Consider the following 24,664-nt stretch of genomic DNA (forward strand, 5'->3'; position numbering starts at 1 on the left):
ACAATGTAATATCCGGATGTGCCAGAAAAAAAGTAGTCTGTCTGTGTGTTTATATTGCTCATAACGGAACACTGGGAGGTGGATGGAAGGCTGCTGAGGTTCCAACTTTAGCTCAAAGAGTGTGACCCATATACAGCTGCGGACTCGAAAAGATGGTGCACTGGGGATCGTCACCCTGATCAACAGAGCCTCCTGGCCTCTGGCAATGGACAGGGATCCTAAATCAGTGTTTCTCAACCTTTTCAAGCCAAGTACCCCTAATCCTAACAAATACCAACAGAGTACCCCTACCCAAATTCCACCCCTGACTCCTCCCCATAATAATAATACTAATTGTAATGTAATTTCTTCCATCCATTTTTCATATACACACAATATAATCTTATTAATACATTATGGTAATCACAAAATGTAAAAAACACAAAACACACTGTACACAGAGAAAATGTTAATTATCATTTATATTTGGATTTTTTTCAAAGAGGTCAAGGCAGATGACTTTAAAATATGCAATGTCACCTCAGTAACAACTACAGAAAAAATAGACAAATATAATGCAAAATATAGACAGCAGATATAAATTCTCAAAACTGACACATTTTGATCACTAAATTGAAAATAAAATCATTTCATGAGTCTCTGGTTGCAATTCCTTCTGACTGTGAATCCAATATTTATTTTTTCTTTCTTTCTGCCTTCTGCATGCTTCCTCTCTTCCAGACCTCAACCAACATCTCTCTCTGCCCCTCCATGAATCCAACTTTTCTTCCTCTCTCATCCCCCAGATCATGTGCAGCATTTTTCACCACTGCTCACCAGCCCCAAGCCCATTTCTCCTTCTATCACCCCTCTCCAACACCATACCACAGCTCCCCCTCCATCATTATGCCTAACTATAGAAAAATAGACAAATATAGTGCAAAATATAGACAGGCCCGGAACCTTCTCTCCGACGTCTGAATTAACATCAGGGGGAGGCTTGTGGGCCAGTGGTGTGCAATCACTACATTTGCCTGGCCCTTCCTTGCCCAGAGTAGAGGCGATGGTGGGGGATGATTGGATGGAGGTTGCGGGTGCAGCAGACAGGGGGAGAGGGTGGATGTAGCGCATTGGGTGGCAGGGAGGAATCGGCGGCGGCTTCAGTCGGGGGGGGGGGCAGGCAGGGAGAGATCCTGGGCGGCAGTCAGCCCGCTTACCCCCTAGGGTATGCGTACCGCAGGTTGAGAAACACTGCCCTAATCACTCAAGCATGCAGCTGAGCCTTGAGATAATAAAGGCATGGCAAGGGACTTCCAGTCCTCCCAGTCCTGCTCCAACTGGTTAGTGACGCTTGAAGCCGACTTGTTCTGAAGCGGGGAAACCTGCTTAGAAAGGAACTCTCCCTGTTCTGGTGCTAGCAAGCTCACATGCAGCATAGGCCAGTCAAATAGGCTCTCCACAAGAGAGGGTACAGAGACGAGCAACAAAGCTCGTGAAAGGTATGGAGAACCTGGATTACGAGGAACGACTTAAGAGACTGAGGTTGTTCTCCCTTGAGAAGAGGAGACTGCGAGGGGATCTGATCGAGACTTTCAAAATACTGAAAGGAATCAACAAAATAGAGCAGGAAAAACAGTTATTTACAATGTCCAATGTGACACGGACTAGAAGGCACGGACTGAAGCTGAGGGGGGACAGGTCCAGGACAAATGTTAGGAGGTTCTGTTTCACGCAGCGAGTGGTGGACGCCTGGAATGCTCTCCCAGAAGAGGTAATTGCAGAATCCACCGTTCTAGGATTTAAGGGTAAGCTAGATGTACATCTCCTTAAGAGTAGCATAGAGTGATACGGGTAAGGGTAAACTAGATGCACATCTCCTTATGAGAAGCATAGAGTGATATGGGGACTAAAACTATGCCAGGGTACACCTGGCCTCGTGTACGGATCGCCGGACTTGATGGACCTAAGGTCTGATCCGGAGATGGCAATTCTTATGTTCTTATGTCTGCAAAACCCTGAACAGGTGGCCCCAAAAACCTATGCAGGACCTTTAACTGGAATTTCTGGACCTCCACTGCTTCCAAGTGCTTGCATTTTGCACTTTCTGAACTGGATCTCATCTCTGTTGGCTGGGATTTTGGGGGGGTTCTCCCGCCCTGGAGGACTTTAGGAAACTCTGCCCAATATTTCTGCCCTGGACTTCTCTCCCTCTAACATAAATGGCATGTCATTGGCCATTCATCTGATAAACTCCATGAAGGAGAGACCCTCCATACTAGAAACCATTCTCCTTTTGTGTAGAGAACAGAAACATAAAAGGTAAGCCAACGGATCCCTCTTCTACAGAGAACTCTGAAGACTAGTATTCATAATCCCATAAATGCTCCAATTCAGACCCAGAAAAGAAATCAAATAGGGAAATCTGGGTCTATACACTTGGCTGGCTAGTTAGCAACCCCTCACCTGTGGATAGCTCTGAGATGAGACCATCAACACTCTGGTGTATGCCTCTGCCCTGGGGAAGGTTCCTTCCACAACATACAGGAAATGGGATGTGCGCAGCTGACACTGACTACAAGGGACTTCAAGGTATTGGCATTGATGAACCACCTCAAAGGCAGAATGGGTCTCAGGGATCAGCTACAAGACCATATACACTAACAATATCAAAGCAGAGGAACAAATCAATTAAGGATTAAGAGAAACCTCATTTCAGTTTTCTTGTTAAGCTACTCCTTGAAGGCTTCCAATGTGAAGACTGAAGAAGATGCAGAAGATGAGGACATAGGACCTGGGTTGGCCACTATTGAAACAGGACACTGGGCTTGATGGACCTTTGGTCTGTCCCCGTATGGCAGCAATGTATTTATATATTCCTTCATTCAATTTTCTATACCTTTGTCCCAGGAGAGCTCAGAATGGTTTACATGAATTTATTCAGGTACTAAAGCATTTTTCCCTGTCTATCCCGGCAAGCTATCTAATGTACCTGGGGCATTAGAGGGGATTAGGTGACTTGCCCAGAGTCACAAGAAGCAGCATGGGTTTGAACCCACAACCTCAGGTTGTTGATGCTGTAGCTTAACCACTGCACCATACTCTCCCCCACCCCCTTATCATCTTCAATCTCCTGAGGAGTATTAGTGGTCTAATTCCAAGTGCCTGGAAGTTGGATTGACCCCCCTCTGATGCCAAGGAGATTGACAGAACCTGTATCTAGTTTTGAAGTTACAGCATCTCATAATATTTTGGTGCTCTTGACATCACACTCTGATGGGGCTCAGGGTCTCTCAACAGACTGCTCTCAGTGTCAAAGATAATGACAAATACAATTTGCAATACTGTCTGCTAAAAATTTCCCAGCCACTATTCAAAGCTAGTTAACCAGTCGAGAACAGACGTTGACCAGTTAACTTGCTTATATATGCTTATCCTGTCATTTCCAGCAGCACTTAATTGGTTAGTGTCGCTGAAAATGACTAGTTAGTGCCAAAGTAGAAGCTGGATACATAAGGGGGTTTTCAGGGACCTCATCCATTTAGTTCACAACATTCAGAGCTAACCAGCAATGTTTAGCACATAAATAGGACCACATTTAGCTGTCCTATCTTTATGTGCTAGCACATGGCTGGTTAAGTCTGAATATTGACTACTGGGCATGTGTTAACCAGAGTTAGAAAAACAGAAATTCAATACTGAAGCCCGCACAGGGCCCATCATTGAATTTCCAGTTTTAGCACCAGCAGCAAACAAAAACATGCTGTCTGCCACCGACTGAATATTGTCTGGCTCTTGGTTTGGGCAAGAATTGATCAATGATGCCTCTGAAGTCAGTGTCACTGGACTGACTTTAGAAGTACTGAGGATCTTTTCTTTTTACTCACTGTTCCAATCTTCCCTCCTGATCATCTGTAAAGGTAAATGCAACCGAGATAGTCTGTGATCAGACTCAAGACATAGCAAGCACAAGTTGTTGCTACCAACACCAGATAATCTTGCCATAATGCCCACAATTTTAAGACACTTGGTAATTTGTGGGTTACCAAAGGCAACAACCAGATAACCAGGAATAACATGTTGAACTGCTTGTTATGAAAACTTCTTCAGACTTTAATTGTAGCCACTGTTCAAACAATGCATTTAAATAATTAAACAATTATGTCTGATGGTTAACATGTCTCAGCTGTAGCCCACTTTCAAAAATTTTGAATTATGATATCATTCGTTATGTGGTTATCAATCAGGAGCAATACATTTGAGAAAGCATAATACAAATGCAGTACTTGGGTTCTCTACATAATGATGAAGAAGAAATATTTTTACTTGTATCCAGAACTAGTTACTAGAGTTGACAGGAAGCACCACATAGTAAGCCTTTTCAGCTACTGATTATTCTTACCATGCCTCCCTACCTGTTCTCTCTTTTGTTGAAAAGTAGCTTGTAGGTTCAGAATCTGATTAAAAAGAGGACTCTGCAACACTGATCTTAGCAAACTCAGCTTCTCTTCATTGGCTGTGTCACCTCGTTCCCGAACCTTAGCTTGAAGGCGCTCTACTGCCTGGAGTGCACGATGTGTATCTGCATACACAAAAACACTCATTACATCAGTGCCATGGGCAAAATAAGATCAGCTATTCAACATAATCATTTTGAACAACAAGGAAAAAATATATACAAGGTATTAGCACCATCAATGTCACTTACACAATTTAAATCACAAGAAATTGCACCCTCCAAAATACAGGACAAAAAAGTCACCTTTCTTTACAAAAAGGGAGAAAAGACCTCAGTGTCTAATAGGGGCTTTTTAAGCTTCCCATATAGACAGGCTAGTTTTAAACAGAATTTAATCCTAGCAGACACATCCTTGGTCAGAAAAACTCCCAATTAGTAAGTGAACCTCTATTCTAATTTTCTAATAGTTTTATATATTTTCTTATAGTTTTATATATTTTTTTAAACTTTTCTTCAAACAACAATTGTCAAAAATAGAAGTCACTTATCTGAGCACTTCGATATTCAGGTGTAGTTTTCTGACCAAGGATGTGTCTGCTAGGATTAAATTCTGTTTAAAACTAGCCTGTCTATATGGGAAGCTTAAAGAGCCCCTATTAGACACTGAGGTCTTTTCTCCCTTTTTGTAAAGAAAGGTGACTTTTTGTCCTGTATTTTGGAGGGTGCAATTTCTTGTGATTTATTTTGGGCATCCTTTTCTTGATTTTTTGGATACTTACACAATTTATACATTTTATATAAATAAATATTTATGGGTCAATATTTAAACAGTTAAAAATGGCTTCTGGCCGTTTAAATAGCTTGTTCAGGCCTATTCAACAGCACTTAAATGGATCAGGCATTTTCAGCAGCACTGTTAGTGCCTAAGCAAAAACAGACAACTTTATGGGCATTTTGAGGGGGAGGGGGGGCGAGTCGGCACTTAACCAGTTGGGATAACTGTATAAAACACAGTTCTATCTTCATGTGGTTCATTGTAGCCAGTTTAGTGCTAAATATTGCACTTTACTAGCTTTGTTTTATCTGGCTGCATATGCCTGGATATTCAATGCTGGCCCAGGACTGAATATTCAAGCATAGTGCAAGATGCAGACAAACCAACGCTGAGCACTGCTGGATGAAAATCTACCCCTCGGAGTACCTAAATTAATATCCTAGTTGCCCTGAATCTCATAATGATGTTTCATTAGCAGGCATTTATATTTTAGTTCTATACACCATACTAGGCCTCTAGTATATATTCTCCTTAGCAGCTGTTAAGTTAGCATCACTAAGATTGTCATTCACTATTTTAATTATACAGGCTCATTTTCAAGCAGTACAGTGCTTTGTAAAATATTTCATACGCTTAAAATTATTTCTATACAATCATCCCGCACAGGCACAACAGAATAACAACTAGATAAAACACTTTGGTATCAGGGCATATGCTTTGCTGAACAGAGTAAGAATGGGCAACATGAAGCTTATGAATAAATTATAAAATTCTATAATTTACAGGTACATTTGCAAGATATAGGCACAAATGTCTACATAAGTTCTAGGGCTATATGTTACAGTTTTATTTTTTGTTAAAAATTGTGATATATCAAAAACTAAATCCAAAGCGGTTTACAAAAGTAAAACCAATGGGTTAGAAATAAAACTAAAACGAACAGGGTAAAAAGACCAAAACAATAGACAGACTTACAGGGAAGGAATGGTTTACAATATTTGTAGGGGAAAAAAGCAAAAGGGAAACAACAAAAGGTTAAGGGGTAAAAGAGCAAACAGAGCATAAAAGTTCACATATTTGCCAAGATGAATAGGTCTGTAACGACCGGCAGTCAAATGCCTTTCTGAAATAATAAGCTTTGAGTTGTGACTTGAAAGTATAGATGCACATTTAAAAAAAAAAAAAAAAACCTTTGTGTAAATTGATTAAAGAAAAAGTAGGCACTTACTTTTCTTTATAAACAATGAGACACGGGCACCTATCCATGATGCCCTGTTAATAAAATTACTCTTTATTTTGTCTGACAAAAAAAAATTGGCACCAGGCTTTTTTATGCTGGGTACCATATATAGCACAGTTACTTACTATAACAGGTGTTATCCAGGGACAGCAGGCAGATATTCTCAACATATGGGTGATGTCATCCACAGAGCCCCGATGTGGACTGCCTCGCAAGCAGACTTGCTTGAAGAACATTTAGAAAGTTTGCGAGTGCTTTCCTGCCTGACGTAGGACGCGTGTCTCCTCAGCGTCTTCTCAGTTAAGAGAGCTAGCTAAGAAGCCAACCAGGGAAGATGGGTGGGTTGTGAGAATATAAGAATATAAGAACATAAGAACTGCCACTTCTGGGTCAGACCAGTGGTCCATCATGCCCAGCAGTCCGCTCACGCGGCGGCCCTCTCGTCTATGACCAGCACCCTAACTGAGACTAACCCTACCAGCGCACGTCCTTGTTCAGCAGGAACTTGTCTAACTTTGTCTTGAATCCTTGGAGGGTGTTTTCCCCTATAACAGCCTCTGGAAGAGCGTTCCAGCTTTCTACCACTCTCTGGGTGAAGAAGAACTTCCTTACGTTTGTATGGAATCTATCCCCTTTCAATTTTAGAGAGTGCCCTTTTGTTCTCCCTACCTTGGAGAGGGTGAACAACCTGTCCTTATCTACTATGTCTATCCCCTTCAGTACCTTGAATGTTTCGATCATGTCCCTTCTCAATCTCCTCTGTTCGAGGGAGAAAAGGCCCAGTTTCTCTAATCTTTCGCTGTATGGCAGCTCCTCCAGCCCCTTAACCATCTTAGTCGCTCTTCTCTGGACCCTTTCAAGTAGTATCGTATCCTTCTTCATGTACGGCGACCAGCGATGGACGCAGTACCCAGGTGAGGGTGTACCATGGCCCGGTACAGCGGCATGATAACCTTCTCTGATCTGTTCGTGATCCCCTTCTTTATCATTCCTAGCATTCTGTTTGCACTTTTTGCAGCCGCCGCACATTGTGTGGACGGCTTCATCGACTTGTCGATCAGAACTTCCAAGTCTCTTTCCTGGGAGGTCTCTCCAAGTACCGCCCCGGACATCCTGTATTCGTGCATAAGTAACTGTGCTTTATCCCAGGACAAGCAGGCAGCATATTTTCAACATATTGGTGACCTCCAAACTAACCAGAATGGGATGGTGCGAATGTTGGCAATTCAGAAGAATAAATTTTGTAATAGTGCCTGGCCAAAGTGGCCATCCTGTCTGGAAAAAGAATCCACATAATAATGAGAGGTGAAGGTATGAACCGAGGAGCAAGTGGCAGCTTTGCAGATTTCTTCAATAGGTGTAGATCTAAGGAAAGCTACAGATGCTGCCATGGCTCTAACTTTATGGGCTGCGACTCGACCCTCTACATCAGTGGTTCCCAACCCTGTCCTGGAGGACCACCAGCCAGTCAGGTTTTCGGGATAGCCATAATGAATATGCATGAGAGAGATTAGCATATAATGGAGGTGACAGGCATGCAGATCTGCTTGCAAATCTCTCTCATGCATATTTATTAGGGCTATCCCAAAAACCTGACTGGCTGGTGGTCCTCCAGAACAGGGTTGGGAACCACTGCTCTAGATGCAGTCCAGCCTGAGCATAGCAGAAAGAGATGCAAGCAGCCAACCAGTTGGAAATGGTTCGCTTGGAAACTGGATGTCCCAACTTGTTTGGATCAAAGGAGACAAAAAGTTGAGAAGATCTCTGTGGCTTAGTCCTTTGCAAGTAGAAAGCCAAAGCACGCTTACACTCTAGAGCAGTGTTCTTCAACCTTTTTACACCCGTGGACCGGCAGAAATAAAAGAATTATTTTGTGGACCGGCAAACTACTTGGACTAAAATTTAAAAACCCCGTTTACGCCCCATCTCCGCGAGCTCGGTCCCCGCAAATCATCTGATTCCATCTGCACAAGCCGCAATTATGATTTTATATTGAACATATTTTATTAAAGTATAAAAAGAAACAATATTCTGAACAATTGTGATTTTATAAATACAAATATACAGAGCACGGACCAACAAAACCCCTGTCTCCCCTCCCCTTCACATATATCCCCTCTACTATCAAGAAAACTGAACAAGCCAAGTTATTATAGAATGCTACATAGAAATATCATGCTAACAGAATACTGCAGTCCCCAGTTATGTCTAGCAGGATATATAATTCAAATCTGATATATTCTAATGACAAAATAGAAATAAAATTATTTTTTTCTACCTTTTGTTGTCTCTGGTTTCTGCTTTCATCTTCTTTTCACTCTTTTCCTTCCAGCATCTGCCCGTTCCATCCAATGTCTGCCCTCTCCCCCTTCCATATGTATCTGACTTCTTTCTATGCCCCTCTTCCTTGTCCATCCTCCTCTCTCCTTTTTACATCATTCATTCCAACTTCACTGCCTTCTTCATTTTTATCTCTCCTACACCAGATCTAGCATCTTTATCCCTCTCTCATTTCTCTGCTGACCCCCTTTCCAGCATCAATGTCTCTCTACTTTCTCATTCCTCTCTCTCCCCTTTCTCTCATCTGATCGCTCCATTCCACCCTGACCCCCTTCCCCTCCTGTAATCTCCCTGCCAGCTGTTTCCTTCCTTTTTTCTTTCTCCCTGCCCTCCTTCCTTTTTTTCCTTCTCCCTTCCCTCCTCCCTCTATCCAACATTAACTCTCTTCCCATCCCTTTCCCTCCTCCCTCCCAGCAGCATCTCTCCTTCTTCTCCCTTCCCTCCTCCCTCTATCCAACAGTAACTCTCTTCCCATCTCTTTCACTCCTCCCCTCCCAGCAGCATCTCTCCTTCTTCTCTCCAACATTAACTCTCTTCCCATACCTTTCCCTCCTCCCCTCCCAGCAGCATCTCTCCTTCTAACTCCCTTCAAGTCCAGTAACAGCTCTCCCTTTTCCAGACCTTCCCAGCCTCCTACAGTGGCTTCCTCCCCTTCCAGCAGCTCTCGGTACTTGCCTGCAGGAAGTTGCCGGTAAATCACTTCCCTGGCAAATTGGAGAGCTGGTGGGAGGGGAGACAGCCACTGTGAAGGCTCTCCAGGATCTTGTTCGCACACGCTGACCATCTCCCTCCACCTGCACCTGAATCTGCAGCTCTCTCCGGTCTAATCGCAACTTCCCCGCGGCCCTCTTCAGCAACTCGGCAGGGGTGGCGATCAAGACACGCTGCCGACGTCGGGACCTTCACTCTCTGAGTCCCGCCTATTTTGTTTCAACTTCCTGTTTCCGAACAGGCGAGACTCAGAGAGGGAAGGCCCCGACGTTGGCAGCCTATCTTGATCGCCTGAGGCTGGGAGGAACATTAGTCGGGAGGAACCGCAGTCGGCAGGAAATTTAACTGCCGTCTTGATCTCGCCGGCCCTGCGCGGACCGGCAGAAATTTTCTGCGGACCGCCACCGGTCCGCGGACCGGCGGTTGAAGAACTGTGCTCTAGAGTATGAAGAGTTGTTTCTCCAGGATGAGAATGAGGCATTGGAAAAATAACACTGGAAGAACTGAGATAAAATTCTGAAACTACTTTTGGTAAGAATTTAGGATGAGTACGGAGGATCACCTTGTCATGATGGAATACTGTGAAAGGTGGGTCTGCTACTAAAGCTTGCGAGCAGACGTGAGAGCAATGAGAAAAATCACTTTCCAAGAAAGATATTTCAGATGAGCTAAAGACATTGGTTCAAATAGAGGCTTCATCAACTGAACAAGAACAACATTGAGATCCCAAACCACTGGAGGCGGTTTGAAAGGTGGCTTGACATTGAAAATCCTTTCATAAATTTGGAAACCACAGGATGAGCAGAGAGGGGATTCCCTTCTATAGGCTAGTGGAAAACAGCAATTGCACTGAGATGGACTCGAATGGATGTTGATATGAGGCCTGATTGAGATAAGTGCAACAGGTAATCCAAAACTGAAGACAAGGAGGTAGATTGAGGCTCCTTGTGATGAATGGTGCACCAAGCAGAAAATCTAGTCCATTTCTGGTTGTAATATTGTCTAGTGGTAGGCTTCCTAGAAGCCTCTAAAAGTCCTTGACAGATTGAGAGAACTGGAAATTGGCAGTTACGTTGAAAGGTAACTGTCGGGTGTAGAGACTGCAGGTTGGGATGAAGCAAAGATCCCTGACTCTGTGTAAGCAGAGATGGAAAAACTGGTAGAAGGTATGGCTCCCTGCTGCTGAGTTGAAGTAGAAGGGAGTACCAAGGTTGTCTCGGCCACCGAGGAGCAATCAGAATCATGGTGGCATGGTCGTTCTTTAACTTGACAAGAGTCTTGAGAATGAAAGGGAATGGAGGGAATGCATAGAGGAAGAAAAGCATCTGCCTCGAGGTGATGAGGAGAGTATATCCTGGAGCAGAACTGAGGCAGTTTGTAGTTGTGGGGAGCTGCAAAGAGGTCTATCTGAGACTTTCCCCACTGTGAAAAAATGTGATGAAGAGGCGAGGAATGGAGTTTCTATTCGTGAAGTTGCAGAAGACGACTCAAGTTGTCTGCCAAGGAATTCTCCGCCCCTTGAATGTAGACAGCTTTGAGGAAGGTGTTGTTGTGGATTGCCCAATCCCAAACCTTCAGAGCTTCTTGACAAAGGGAGTCAGATCCCATCCCTCCCTGTTTGTTGACATAATACATGGTGACTTGGTTGTCCGTCCGAATGAGGACTACCTGGTCGTGAAGAAGATGTTGAAAAGCATTGAGAGCCTTGAGGATCGCTCTGAGTTCCAACAGATTGATATAACACTGACAATCCGTACTGGTCCATTGGCCTTGAGTACGAGACCATTGAGATGAGCCCCCCAAGCGTAGGTCAAGGAATCTGTTGTGAGGACCTTCTGATGAGGGGGAGTTTGAAACAGCAAGCCTCTGGAGAGATTGGAAAAGAGCATCCACCAACAGAGAGATTGCTTCAAAGGAGTGACTGTTATGTGTCGAGAAAGTGGGTTGCAAACTTGCGTCCATTGAGATGCAAGGGTCCACTGAGGAATTCGGAGGTGAAGTCTGGCAAAAGAAGTCACATGTACTGTGGAGGCCATGTGACCTAGAAGCATCATCATGTGTCTCGCTGAGATGGAAGAGCGGGAAGATACTGTATGACAGAGTTGAAGAAGAGCTTCCAGACGTTGTTGTGGGAGGAATGCTCTGAGTTGGATAGTATCCAGAACAGCTCCGATGAATTGTAGATTCTGTGAGGGCTGAAGGTGGGATTTAGGAAAGTTGATTTCGAATCCCAAACTTTGTAGGAACCAGGTAGTCCATTGGGTCGCTACAATAACCCCCTGAAATGTTGAATCTTGATGAGCCAGTCGTCGAGGTAGGGAAAGATCTGAAGACCATGGTTCCTGAGAGCTGCTGCTACCACTACCAGGCACTTGGTGAACACTCTGGGAGATGAGGCCAGGCCGAAGGGCAGCACTCTGTATTGATAAAGCAGATTCCCCACCCGAAATCTGAGATATTGACGGGAGGCCGGATAAATGGGAATATGAGTGTAGGCCTCCTTGAGATCCAGAGAGCATAACCAGTCATTCTGCTCAAGAAGGGGACAACATTCAAAATTTGACCAAAAATTGGTTGAGAGCCCTGAGATCCAGAATGGGCCGCAGATCGCCCATCTTCTTCGGAACAAGGAAGTAATGAGAGTAAAACCCCCTGTTCTGCTGTTCCAGAGGAACTGGTTCGATAGCATGGAGACGAAGCAGAGCTTGTGCTTCCTGAAGAAGGGCGGCCTGGGAAGGATTGGAAGGATACACTCTTGGAGGAAGCTCTGTTGGAACCTGAGTGAAATGAAGAGAGTATCCCTCTCTGATGATGGTCAGTACCAAGAGGTCGGATGTAATAGTCGTCCATCGGTGGTAAAAATGATGGAGATGACATCCTATAGGGGGAAGAGAAGATAGAGGCAGAACGATGGAGGTTATGCTCCGTTTGAGACAGTCAAAAAGGCTGTGAAGCCCTAGGTGCAGCAGAAGGTTAAGATTTTTGTTGCTTCTGAGGCTGCTGTTTTTTTAGGAGGAGGGCGAGTGTAAGGAGCCGTCCTTGGAGTAAAACGCCACTGATAGATAGAAGCAGGGCGTGTAGGTTTGGTAGGAGCTGGCTTTGGCTTAGGTCTGACAATAGAAGCAAAGGATTTTTCATGGTCAGACAATTTCTTGGTTGCTGCCTCAATAGATTCGTCAAAGAGGTCATTACCTGCACAAGGAATGTTAGCCAATCGATCCTGAAGATTAGGGTCCATGTCAATGGTTCGAAGCCAGGCAAGGCGACACATTGCTACAGAGCAAGCCGCTGCCCAGACAGATAACTCAAAGGCATCATAGGATGATTGGAGAAGATGCAATCGGAGTTGTGATAACGAAGCCATGACTTCCTGAAACTCAAAGTGCTTTTGAGTATTCAAATAAGTTAAGAATTTTGGTAAGAGAGAAATGAGAAACTCAAAATAAGTAATAAAATGAAAATTATAATTGAGGACTTTAGAGGACATCATGGCATTTTGATAGATGCGACGTCCAAATTTATCCATAATTTTCCCTTCCCTTCCAGGAGGAACGGTGGCATAAACCTTGGAAGGATGGGATCTCTTTACGTTCAAACTGTTTATTAAAGTTACAATAAACATACAAAAGCAGCAGAAACATGTACAGGTCAGAGAAAACAGGGAGAGCTGGAGCAAATGTCAAGAAATTGTCCATCATCGCCTAGCTAAATACAGATATGCTTCTAATATCAGCATAAACAGAGCAAAGAAACACAAGAAAGGCACAGGCGGTGCAGCGAGTAGACAACAACTCTCCAAACTCTCCCCTTCCCGCCCAACTCCCTCCCCATCCTCCCTCCACCCAACCCAACACCCCTCCAAAATAAAATTTAAAAAAAAAAAAAAAAAAAAAGGAGATGACGGAGAAAGCAAGAATGTGTACGGCTGATAGCAGAGAACTGCAAGCGCTGACCTATGGAAAGGCATAGACAATATAATGTAATGTAATGTAATGTAATTTATTTCTTATATACCGCTACATCCGTTAGGTTCTAAGTGGTTTGAAGAAAATATACATTAAGATTATAAATGAGAAGTAGGAATGTACTTAAAAAATTCCCTTACTGTCCCGAAGGCTCACAATCTAACTAAAGTACCTGGAAATTAATAAAGAAGAGAAAATAAAGATGGTTGAAAAAAGAAAAATTCTATGTGAACTTATAGGATGGAAATTAAACTGACAGTGAAGAACTGTATGAAAAATACATATGGAATGCAGTTAGAGAGGGTAGGTTACAATCTATTTATGGTATTTGTTTAATTGGAAGGTGTTAAGGTGGGTAATTTGGGGGAAGGTTATCTGAAGGTAGGTGAATCTTCTGGAGGTAAAAGAGGAGGGGTTAAGATATTTGGATGAATTTTTTGAAAAGCAGGGTTTTGATTTCTTTTCTGAATGTTTTGAAGTTGTCTGATATTGTCATAAGATTGGAGATGGAATGGTTGACTTTTGCTGCTTGTGTTGCCAGAAGGTTGTCAAACATTTTCTTGCGTTGTGTGCCTTTGAGTGGGGGGAAGGCGAAAGGGTTCGAGGTTCTTCTGTGTCTTGAGGTGGAGATTTGGTTTAAGCGGTTGTTTAGATAGGAGGGGGAAGAGCCGTGTAATGCTTTGAATATCAGGCAGTGGAATTTGAATTGGATTCGTGCTTGTATGGGTAGCCAGTGAGAGTCTAAGAAGGCAGTTGTTATGTGATCATATTTTTTGAGTGAGTAGATCAATCTGAGGGCGGTGTTTTGTATGGTCTGGAGTTGTTTTATCATAGTGGCTGGACAAGGAAGATATAGGGAGTTGCAATAATCCAGCAGACCTAAGACTAGGGATTGGACGATTAGTCTAAATTGTGCTTGGTCAAAGAATTTTCTGATTTTACGGAGATTTCTCATGGTTAGAAAAGCTTTCTGGGTTGTTTTGTTGATCTGGGGCTGCATTGTGCAACATCTGTCTATCGTAACTCCTAGGAGTTTTAGTTCGGGTTGTATTGGGTATTTGGTATTTTTGATTTTCAGTTCAGTGATGGTAGGAGTTTGGGCTTTTTCGAGCAAAAGGAATTTTGTTTTTTCAGAATTTAGTTTTAGTTTGTGATCCATCATCCATTTTTCTACTGTGTCTAAGGTTGTTTCTAGCTTTGTTGTGGTGGTGGTCTCTGATGGGTCGAAGGGGAGGATTATGGTGATGTCATCAGCATAGCTGAAAGATGTGACATCTAGGGTATCTAAAGTAGCTCCTAGGGAGGAGATAAAGAGGTTGAAGAGCGTAGGTGAGAGAGGTGATCCTTGTGGAACTCCGCAGGGATTTGTCCATGATTTTGATTTGATATCATTGTATTTTACCCTGTAGGTTCTAGATTTGAGGAACCCCTGAAACCATTTGTAGACCTTGCCTGAGATTCCTATGGCGTCGAGAATTTGTAGTAATAAGGTGTGGTCAACTAGGTCAAATGCTGCAGAGAGGTCTAATTGTATTAATATCATTTTTTTTCCTTTACTGATGTGTTGTCGGGCTGTATCTAGTAATGTGACAAGTAGTGTTTCTGTACTATGGTTAGTTCGGAATCCTGATTGTGAGGGGTGGAGTAGGTTATGTTTTTCCAGATATTCGGTGAGGTATTGTGCCACTAGGCCTTCTATTATTTTAACGTACAATGGTATTGAAGCGATAGGTCTGTAGTTGGAGGGGCTATCTTTGTGATCCTTTATGATTGGAGTGATTAAGATCTCTCCTAGGTTCTGTGGGAATTGGCCTTCTGTCAATGTGGTTTGAATCCATAGCATGAAGTTGGTTTTGAATGTGGTGGAGGCGTTTGATAATATGTAGATGGGGCAATTATTTAGGTCACTGGAAGCATGGCTGTATTTATTGTAGAGTCGGTTCATATCTGACCAGACTAGAATTGGGAAATCGGACCAGCTTCTGTCTGCTACGATGGCTTCGCTAGTTGATGGGTTTGTTGTTATCTTTTCTAGATGGGTGTGTGTGTTGATGAATGTAGATCTGATATCGGTGATCTTGTTTTTGAAATGGTCTGCTAGTTGGATGGCTGTTGGTGGGTGGATACCTTGGGTGGAGAGGTAAGGTTTGGTATCTGTGAGGTTTTTTACTAGATTAAATAGCTTTTTTGTGTCTGGGTTTTTTTTGCCTATCATTTTGGAGTAGTAGGCTTTTCGTTTTTCCTTGAGTTTGGTTTTGTATTGATTAATTTGGTATCTCCATGCAATTTTAGTGTGTTCTAAACTCTTGTTTTTTTTCCAGACTCTTTCTAGTTGTCTGCAGAGCTTTTTAGATTGGAGAAGTTCGGCGTCGAACCATTTATCAGAAGGTCTGCATATTTTGAATTTTAGTTTTTCTGGGGCTAGCTCATTTAGAATGGTTTCGCTTATGGATCTCCATTGGGATATAAATTCGTTGGGAGCTATGTTGGTGGTGGCGTGGTCTGCTTTATCCCAGAATATGGAGGGTTCGATTTTTTGGCGTGTTTTGAAGGAGGTTTTTATTGGAGGTTGTTTGTTAATGCTTTGAGGCCAGTTGATGTCAAAGGTGTATTTATAGTGATCTGACCAAAGGGAGGGGTGCCATGCCCCATTAGAGATGTTGATTTTGGGTTTGTGAGGATGTTGGGTCATATAAGCTGCAAGATCTAATTGGTGTCCTTTTTCGTGTGTGGATTGGGGATTGAGGATCTGGTAGTTTAGTGCATTGAGGTATGAGAGTAAATTTATTACTTGTTTTGAGGTGTGATCTTCTAGATGGAGGTTTATGTCTCCTAGGAGAAGGTTATGAGGTGATGTTAGGGAGTTCTGGTAAATAAATTCTTCAAGCGCTTGTTTGTTGTCATTCAAGCGCTTGTTTGTTGAGTAACAGAGGATGCATGTTAGAGTTTCTATGAGAGAATCATCGGATAGTTGACAGGCTAGGAGATCTAGGTGGGGAGTGGAGTGTTTGTCTAGGGTCTTTATATTGATGTTGTTTTTGAGTATGATGGCTAGGCCTCCACCACGTTTTTTTTTTCTGCAGATTAATTCAATTTTATAACCCATTGGACAGAGTTCTGTGATGGAGGGATCGGATTCTGAGGTTAACCAGATACAAAGATACCATACAGAGCCCTGTACTCTGATGAGCCCTGAGAAGAAATGCCAGACCTCTCCCCTCCCCATCCCCTAACTAAAATTAGAATAAAGAGAAATAAAGGAATAGGAGGTCTTCGGCCAGGGAGGGGCACCCCAGAGCAACAACGCCCACCGCTCCATCAGGTCAAAGCCTCAGAGTATTAAGAATCAAACTCCGAATTCTAGGAGACAGAGAATAGATATAGGGCCTCCAGACCCGCAGAAAAATCTTGGATTGACGAAAGGAAGCACGCACCTGACCCCTCTCTAGTAACATCAAGGCATGCAGCCGATTGCGCCAGGCCCAATACGCAGGAGGGTCAGCTGACACCCACTTGGTCAAGATAATCTTCTTGGCCACCAAGCCCGCCTTCCGCAGGAATAAACTGCCTACACCAGGCAATAAATGAAAAGCCTCAAATTTGTCTAAAAGAAACCCCACTGGTGTAAGAGGAATGGAACAGCCCAACAGAGTAGAGAGCTGCACGGGAACGGGGATGACGGGAATCCCGCGGGACCCGCGGGCATCCCGCGGGTTCCCCCTTTGGGTCACGGGGATCCCGTGGGGACGCCCCTAGGGTCGCTGGGATCCCGTGGGGACGCCCCCTAGGGTCGCGGGGATCCCGTGGGGACGCCTCCGAGGGTCGCGGGGTTCCTGCGGGGCTGGATGTACTCAGTCGCGCGGCTCTTCTCCCTACCTTCTCTGCTTGCAGCACAGAGCCGAACGGAAGTCTTCCCGACGTCAGCGCTGACGTCGGGAAGACTTCCGTTTGGCTCTGTGCTGCAGGCAGTGCAGGTAAGGAGAGTAGCCTCGCGGTTCGAGTAGCTACCAAGGGAGGGGGCGGTCCGCCCCGCCACACCCCACCCCGGTTGCAGCACAGCCGGCCAGGTCCCCTTACTTTTGTGGCACTTCCCCGACCGACCGACAACAGCCCCGGTCCGACAATCCTCCCTGCCCTGTAGCCGCGAATCTAAATTATCTTCTTACAGCAGCTGTAATAAGGTAATTTAGATTCGCAGTTAAGGGCAGGGAGGTTTGTCGGACCGGGGCTGTTGTCAGTCAGTCGGGGAAGTGCCACAAAAGTAAGGGGACCTGGCCGGCTGTGCTGCACCCGGGGCGGTAGAGAAGGAGAGGGGAGAAGGATGCTGAAAGGCCATGGGGAAGACGGGAGGAGGGGGGGAAGGACTCTGAAAGCACTTGAAGACAGAGGAGGGAGAAGGACGCTGAAAGCACATGGGGAATACAAAGGGGTGGAGAAGGACGCTGAAAGGCCATGGGAAGGGCGGGGGGGGAAGGACTCTGAAAGCACTTGTGGAAGACAGAGGGGGGAGAAGGATGCTGAAAGCACATGGGGAAGACAAAGGGGTGGAGAAGACAAAGGGGTGGAGAAGGACGCTGAAAGGCCATGGGAAGGGCGGGGGGGGGAAGGACTCTGAAAGCACTTGTGGAAGACAGAGGGGGGAGAAGGATGCTGAAAGCACATGGGGAAGACAAAGGGGTGGAGAAGGACGCTGAAAGGACATGGGGAAGACGGGGGGGTGGAGAAGGACGCTGAAAGGCCATGGGGAAGACAGAGAGGGAGAAGGACGCTGAAAGGACATGGGGAAGCAGAGGGGGGAGAAGGACACTGAAAGCACATGTGGAAGACAGAGGGGGGAGAAGGACGCTGACAGGACATGGGGGAGAAGGACGCTGAAAGGAAATGGGGAAGAGAGAGTAGGGAGAAGACGCTGGCAGGGAAGAAGACAGATGCCAGACTATGGGGGGAGCGGAGAGAAGAAGATGGGTGCCAGACCAATTTGGAAGGGGGAAGAAAGGGAGAGGCACAGTAACAGAGCAAATTGAAGATGCAGAAGGAAGAGAGACAGTGGATGGAAGGAATTGAATGAGAACATGAGGAAAGCAGAAACCAGGCAACAAAGGTAGGAAAAGAATTATATTTCTTTTTTTTTATTTTGCTTCAGGATAAAGTAGTATATTAGTTGTGTTGATAAAAATTTATAAACATTAGAGGCTCTGGTAGAAACCCATTTGCAAAGTATGTATTCTTCCCAATTAATATTTTCAAATTAATAAAGTCTTTTTGCTTATTTGTAAATGGGTTTCTACCAGAGCCTTTAATTCAGTAGCATAATGAAATGACGGGGACGGAGGGGACGGGGACAGAGGGGATTCCTCGCGGGGACGGGTGGGGACGGAGGGGATTCCTCGCGGGGACGGGTGGGGACGGAGGGATTCCTCACGGGGACGGGTGGGGACGGGTGGGATTCCTCACGGGGACGGGTGGGGACGGGTGGGACTTTGGCGGGGATGGGCGGGGACGGGTGGGATTTCTGTCCCCGCGCAACTCTCTACAACAGAGCCTCCAAAAAGCGGACCACCCTCCTCCAGAAGGACTGAACAATCGGACAACTCCAAAAAACGTGAAAGAAGGATTTAGGGGCAGCATTACATTTCTCACATTGAGCCGAGTCGGTCAAGGCAGAGCGGAACAGCTGAACCTTTGTGAAGTAAGCCCTATGGAGCACCCGAAACTGACATTCCCGTAGTTCAGCAGAAACAGAAATAGTTGGGATGCGCCGAATAAGACCTCCCACACCCAAGTCCGCCGGGAGAAGGCCCAAATCCGGGGCCCACCGTACACACAAAGAGTCCCAAGAGCGAGGCGGGGCCAACAAACAGAGGGCTTTATGCAACGCTGAAACTGAAAGCCCCCCATCTGCAAAACTAGCGAAAAATGAGCGAAGTCGGCCACCCAAACCCAGCTGCAAATCCTCCGCCCTCAAGGAATGAACATAATGGTCTAATTGTAGATATGCAAAAAAGTCAGTTTCCCGAATCCCCGTCCGGAGTCGAAATGCCGGCCAAGAGCAGAGAGTCCCAGCCTCGGTGAGGACATGCTCCAAAGTAGTCATTCCAAGTTGGGCCCAACGCCTAAAGGAAGCCGAAGAAGTACCTGGCAAGAACTGAAGATTCCTCTGCAGAGGCAACTGGTCAGATACCCCCGGCCTCCCTCCTAAATGCAACACCAAAATCTTCCAGATATCACGTAAAGATCCTAACAACAAGCTAGAGCGCAAGGAAGAAGGCACGGAAGACCGAGGCGCATGTAACAGGGAAGATAAATGCCAAGGAGAATAGTACGCCCGTTCATAAGCAAAGCAAGTATAAACGTCCTGGTCCAGAATCCAATCCCCAAGATAACGGAGCAGGCAAGCCTGATTATATTTCTGCAAATCGGGGAGACCCATGCCCCCCCTCGACCAAGACCCAATCAAAAAGCGGAACTGCATCCGCGTTTTTTTCCCATTCCAAAGGAACCGAGAAAGAAGTCTATAAAATGCCCGAAGATCCTTCTGCAATAAACGTATAGGCAATAACTGCAGGACATACAGCCATTTGGGAAATATAATCATATTAAAAAGGTGAATATGACCATGCACCGAAAGGGGAAAAAATCTCCATTGGTCCAGCCGTTGACGAGTATAATCAAAGAGCAGGCGTAAGTTTGTCTGCTTAAGGGAATCAACCGAAGAGGTCAATTGGATTCCTAAGTAACGAAAAGCACCGGTCGCCCAACGCAATGGGAATATCCCCGGCCAGGAATCCCGGACCTCCGGGGAGGTCGGAAGGGCTAGAGACTTGTCTAAATTCAATCGGAAACCGGAAAAATCCCCATACTCAGCTATCGTCATCAAAAGAGCAGACAAGGTTGTAACTGGATTAGTAAGATGTACAAGGAGATCATCTGCAAAAGCAGAAACCACAAAAGACTCCCGACCAATACGAACCCCACTAATGTCAGGGTTCTGCAACACTTCCCGAATCAACGGATCCAACGTAAGAACAAACAATAAAGGGGACAAAGGACATCCCTGCCGCGTACCTTTCCAAATATCAAAAGACTCAGAAAGGATACCATTCACCCAAAGTGCCGCCGAAGGGGAAGCATAGAGAGCAGTAATGGCCTCGAGAAAGAACCCATCAAAACCATAATGCCGAAGCGTGGCAAACATGAAGCGCTAAGAGACCCTATCAAAGGCCTTCTCTGCATCAAAACTGACCAACAAAGAAGGCACGCGACGAGAAGCGACAAACTCCAAGGAAGTCAAAAGACGGCGGATGTTTCTGGAGCTCTGGCGGGTCCGAACAAATCCAACCTGAGAATCATCGACCAGGTCAGGGAGAACTCGAGCCAATCGGTTGGCCAGAATTTTCGCAAAAAATTTGGCTTCCAAGTTAAGGAGGGAAATCGGACGATAGGAACCCGCCAAGGTGGGATCACGTCCCGGTTTCAAGAGTAGCACAATGTGAGTGTCGCGTAAAGACAATGGCAGAGATCCCTGTGCAACGTAAACAGTAAAGGTGGAGGCCAGAAGAGGAGTGATCTCCAACGAAAGCAATTTATAGAATTCAGCTCGAAAGCCATCCGGTCCCGGTGCCTTCCTCAACTGACTAGATTGAATTGCCAAGGCCACTTCATCAGTGGAGATGGGCGCATTCAACCGCTGTTGTTGAAGAGCAGTTACTCGAGGCACAGAAACATTATCTAAATAAAGAGCACTAGGTAGGTCCGGCTCGTCAGACCGGGAATATAACTGCTGATAAAAGGTGCGAAAAACCTTCACTATCGCAGCATCCGAGCCAACCAATTCGCCCCCCTCCCCCACCACCCGCAGCACTCGGCGAGGACCGTCCGCCGTACGTGCCAGATTAGCTAACAGCTTACCCCCCTTATTGCCATGCAAATGGAATTGATGTTTAAAATATAGCATCGAACGAGCAGAGCGAGCCTGCAGCAACTCATTCAATGAGGCCTGAGACGCCAATAGATTACTACGTCGCCAAGGTGTCGGAGCACAAGCATACCACATCCGAGCAGCCCTCACCTGTTTTTCTAAGCGTAAGATCTCCCGATCCCGTGCCCTCCTCTTGAAACTAGCATACGCGATTATTTCCCCACGGAGCACAGCCTTGGCTGCGTCCCAGAACAGGACAGGATCATCCATATGACCCACATTGTGAAGTTGATAATCTGTCCACTTCTGAAGCAGATGATCAGAAAACCCTGGGTCTTTGTACAACGCGGGCGGGAACCGCCATCTCCGGGAGCCCACATTTTCCGACCCTACATCCAAAGTACTCCAAACAAAAGCATGATCAGAAACGCAATATGGGCCAATCCCCGTATCTCTTACCGAAGAGAAAAGGCTAGAAGAGAAGAGCCAATAGTCAATCCGGGATTAGGTACCATGAGCCCGAGACAAATGTGTATAATCACGTTCCCCGGGATGCAACATGCGCCAAATGTCCACCAGATCTAAAGAAGAACACAGCAGGGGAATATCCTTAGAAGAATCCCTGCGCTCATGGGGACGGGGATCAGACTTATCTAAACAGGGATCATGGACAATATTAAAATCACCTCCCATCACCAATGGTACACCAGAATACCCGGTCAGCGCTTTAAACAAGCGAGTGTAAAATACTTTATCATAGACATTTGGTGCGTAAATATTACAAAGGAGAAAAGACTTCCTAACCAACGTAACATGAGCCAGCACAAACCTTCCGAGCGGGTCCTCATAGACCCCGTGCACTATAGAGTCCAAGGTCCTGCGCAAAAGAATCAATACCCCAGCCTTACGTTGTACAGCGGCTGCGCCCACCACCCTCCTCACCCACCAGCGAGCAAATTTCTTATGTTCTGAAGAGGTCAGGTGCGTCTCCTGTAAGAAGGCAACATCTGCCCTGTGTCTATTTAAGGTCTGCAATATCTTCTGTCTCTTAACAGGTGAGGTAACCCCGTTAACATTCCAAGATATGAATTTAACCATCAGGATCCAAAAAGACCCAGAGCAAAAGACAACCCTGTAACGGAGTATAAGGATGGTGAGGCCGTCCCAGCCTACAGACCCACCAAGTCCTCAACTCTATCCAAACGGTGAGCATTATCCCAAGATGCCTACGGAGGCCTCGAGCCCCGGAAGAAACCCCCCCCCCCCCCAGCCAGACCTCCAAGCAACTAGAAAAAGAAAAATACTAAAAATAAAAATACCAGAACAAGCAGAAAAGAAAAAAAGAAAAAAGAAGACCAATCCCCAGCAGCCCCCCCACTCCCAACAACCCCCCCTTCCCCTATCCCCCATAGGGATAGCCCCCATACCCCCCTTGAAGCACCTGCGTCCCAGAGGACAACCAGGGTTGCCTCGAGCCCCCAGAGCCCCCCTCGTTATGTCCAAAACCAGCAACAAATTCACAGTCCCCCCACAACCCAACCCAAGAACCATACGATGAAGCCCCTACTAAAGGGGAAAAAAAGAAAGGGCAAAACTCTGCTGCAAAAAAAGGTCTCCCCCCCACAACAATCTCCCCCCTCCCAAAACCCCAAGCAGCCGGAACCAAAGCCAGGTGATAGGGGTGGCCGCTAGTCCCCACCATACACCAGAAGGAAGTACAGCCATCCGGAGCCCAATTTTACACGCCCCATCAAGCAAACAATCCCAGAGGAACAAGAAAGAGAAAGAAACAAACCTCAGAAACTCCCACTCCCACCCTCACAGCTCCACCATCACACCTAGCACATCCACTACACATACACACCCCGCCCCAACAAGCAAAACACCCCGCAAGACACCTGTTCGATCAACAAAAGGGTCCCTAAAAAAAGAAAATGGAAACAAAGGTAAGGCATATCAGCCCAAATTGCAAAACAGAGAACCATAAGCTGATCGCAATGTCCCCAGTCCAGGAACAGTAGGCACCATCCAAAGAAGCTCCCAAGGACGATAGAGGGGAAACCCCCTCTCCCACCCGGGACTACCAGCAGAGTCAACAGGCTGGCTGATAGGGGTGGTAGATGGCAACAAGTCCAGGAATCATGAAATCAGGAATCCAGCGCAGAGTTCTAAATCGCCAGCAGTCCACAGCAAGGACCCGTCAACATTATGGGGTAGCAGAGCTGGTAGAGGGAATCGCCATCTGGGCCACAAATCGCGAAGCGGCCTGCAGGGTGTCGAAGAAGTGTGGTTTGCCCTCATAAAAGATCTTAAGCTTGGCAGGATATAACAATGCGAACTGCATGTGTTTGCGGTGCAGATCCGCGCAGAGGGAGGCATAGGCTCGCCGTTGACTGGAGACCCGAGGAGAGTAATCCTGGAAACAGAGGACGCGGTGGTTTTCGTAGAGAAGTGGCCCCTTCTGTCGGATGGCGCAGAGGATCTCCATTTTGTGCACATAATTAAGGAGCTTAAAAATCACCACCCGCGGCTTTTCAGAAGGGGCCCGCCGAGGCCCAAGCCGGTGAGCTCGTTCAATCCACAGGGGCCCCGCTGCAGAACGCAACTCCAAGGTCTCAACCAGCCAGCGCTCCAAAAACTCGCGAAGTTCCGCTTCGGTGACAGACTCCGGCAGGCCCACCAGCCGCAGATTCCCCCGTCTGGAGCGATTCTCCACGTCATCCAGCTTATCCTCAAGAGATCGAACCCGGGCTTGCAAGTCTGTCTGCGTGGTGGAAACCTGAGCCATAGTATCCTCTAGCGCTGACACTCTCTGGCAGCACTCCGCAAACTCTCCCTTCAGAGACTCCAAATGGCCATCCACCACCTCCAGCTTGTCAGTGATGGATTGAAGACGCGGATCTAAGGAGGATTTAATGGCGTCCTTCACCTCCGACACGATCACCTGTAGCCATGCAGGGCTCACCATCCCCCATCCGGGCCCTCTCCCTCCGCCATCTTAGGATCCGCGGGTTTTAACTTTTCCTTCTCCCGACGCAACGTTTTAGCAGCCATCGGGTTCCCGGGCCGTGAACAACCGCCGATGAAATCGCGCATCGCCGAGACTAGGTAGGAGCAGGGAGGAATGAAATTGCCAAGGCCAAAATGCCGATAAAGAGAGCGGGGCTCGAGGAGCTCGAGGACGCTCTCTAGCTCCGCATCACGTGACCCCTCTGGATGGGATCTCTTTAAAGAGGACTCGACAAGCAGGGATTGTTGAGATAACTGTGAGTTGTCAAAC

At 46.1% G+C, this 24,664-nt stretch overlaps 1 protein-coding gene across 9 annotated transcripts in view; it reads right to left on the reverse strand.

Annotated features, from left to right (window-relative positions):
• The window catches only part of MPDZ (multiple PDZ domain crumbs cell polarity complex component), a 550,514-nt gene that overhangs the window by 515,524 nt on the left and 10,326 nt on the right, over positions 1 to 24,664 (reverse strand). For all 9 annotated transcript variants that reach the window (XM_033918951.1, XM_033918923.1, XM_033918958.1 and 6 more), the window contains exon 3: positions 4,392 to 4,558. In XM_033918951.1, the coding sequence (XP_033774842.1) occupies positions 4,392 to 4,558 (167 nt within the window). The remainder of the gene's footprint in view (positions 1 to 4,391; positions 4,559 to 24,664) is intronic.

Source organism: Geotrypetes seraphini, chromosome 1, assembly GCF_902459505.1.
Source record: "Geotrypetes seraphini chromosome 1, aGeoSer1.1, whole genome shotgun sequence".
In the NCBI taxonomy this organism is placed as follows: Eukaryota; Metazoa; Chordata; class Amphibia; order Gymnophiona; family Dermophiidae; genus Geotrypetes; species Geotrypetes seraphini.